This window comes from Temnothorax curvispinosus, unplaced genomic scaffold (assembly GCF_003070985.1).
Source record: "Temnothorax curvispinosus isolate PA1 unplaced genomic scaffold, ASM307098v1 QBEX01016817.1, whole genome shotgun sequence".
Classification (NCBI taxonomy): domain Eukaryota; kingdom Metazoa; phylum Arthropoda; class Insecta; order Hymenoptera; family Formicidae; genus Temnothorax; species Temnothorax curvispinosus.
The window spans coordinates 1-1,564 of NW_020226597.1; the positions used below are offsets into that span (position 1 = coordinate 1).

At 39.5% G+C, this 1,564-nt stretch overlaps 1 protein-coding gene across 1 annotated transcript; it reads left to right on the forward strand.

Moving 5' to 3' along the window:
- Window positions 1–14: 14 nt before the first annotated feature.
- Window positions 15–1,560, forward strand: LOC112467062 (probable chitinase 10; the record flags this gene model as incomplete). Its single annotated transcript, XM_025035528.1, has 4 exons — window positions 15–119; window positions 299–1,047; window positions 1,134–1,319; window positions 1,534–1,560. Coding segments are annotated over exons 1-4 (1,017 nt in total), but the record flags the coding sequence as incomplete, so codon positions are not given.
- Between the last annotated feature and the right edge of the window lie 4 nt (window positions 1,561–1,564).

The following is a 1,564-nucleotide window of genomic DNA, read 5'->3' on the forward strand; positions in this document are numbered from 1 at the left end:
GGCCTTAGATCTGGACGACTTCAACAACAGATGCGGCTGCGAGCCTAATCCGCTATTGAGAACAATGAATCGAGTTTTAAGGAATTATCCGAAGGGCCCGCTGTGTCCCATTACAGAAGGTAGATGTTAATATTATTTTCAAAATAGAAAAATATCTCAACGATATATACAATATGTAAAAAAATATAAAGTTTGGAGTCTATTATATAAAAAAAGTATAAATATTGATTATATTAAAATAGTATTTTTTACGTCTTATTTTTTAATAACATTTAATACTATTTCTTATGATTATTAGGTACAGGAGCGGTTACAACGTGGACCGTCAAGCCCACACAAGCGATACAGACGACTACAACAGTGGATCGCGACAGTTCCGGCGAGTTTAAAGTCATCTGCTATTTCACTAACTGGGCCTGGTATCGGCAAGAGGGTGGCAGATTTGTATTTGATATAGACTCCGATCTCTGTACCCATGTGCTTTACGGATTCTCCGTGCTAGACGGTAGTAGCTTAACGATGAAATCCGACGATCCCAGGTTCGATATAGACAACAAGTTTTACGAAAGGGTGGCGGCGTTCAAGGCAAAGGGTCTGAAAGTGCTGATGGCACTGGGAGGCTGGAACGATTCGGCCGGCGACAAATACAGTAGACTGGTAAACTCGCCGTCGGCTAGGCGAAGATTTATCACGCAAGTTCTTGACTTCATCAAGAAGTATGGTTTCGAGGGTCTCGATCTCGATTGGAAATATCCGGTATGCTGGCAAGCGGACTGCAACAAGGGCCCGGAGTCTGACAAGCAAAGCTTCGCTGAGCTGGTTAAGGAACTGAGTAACAAGTTTAAGCCTCGAAAATTACTTCTCTCTGCGGCAGTATCGCCAAGCAAGAGAGTGATCGACGTGGGATACGACGTTCCTATCCTGTCCAAATACCTGGACTGGATATCCGTGATGACGTACGACTTCCATGGTCAATGGGACAAAAAGACTGGCCACGTAGCACCGCTGTATTCTTTACCGAATGACTGGAAACCGACATTTAATGCCGTAAGCTTTACTTCGAGAATTATTTAGCATGGGAATTATACTAATAATATCAAAAATTTTAAAAATACTTAGTTCTTTGTTACTAGAACTTTTCGATCCATTATTGGATAGAGAAAGGTGCAAATCCGAAAAAGTTGATCATGGGCACCCCATTGTACGGCCGATCATTTTCACTTGCGGCGAGTAGCGTACACGGATTAAACGCGCCAACCTATGGCGGCGGCGAAGCTGGAGAGGCGACCAATGCAACAGGCTTCTTGTCATATTACGAGGTAAATTCATGTCCAAAAAAGAAATATTAAAAAATAAAAATCTAAATAAATATTAAAAAATTATCAAATAAGTTTCTAATAAAATTCATATAAGAAAATATTAATTCTGCATTAATTAATAGCTGCAAATAAAAAGTTATTAATTTTTAATATCCCAAAGATGTACATTTATTCCAGGAGTAAATAAATATCTATTCTTTTGCTTTTATGACAGATATGTGAAAGAACGTTGAAGAAGGGATGGA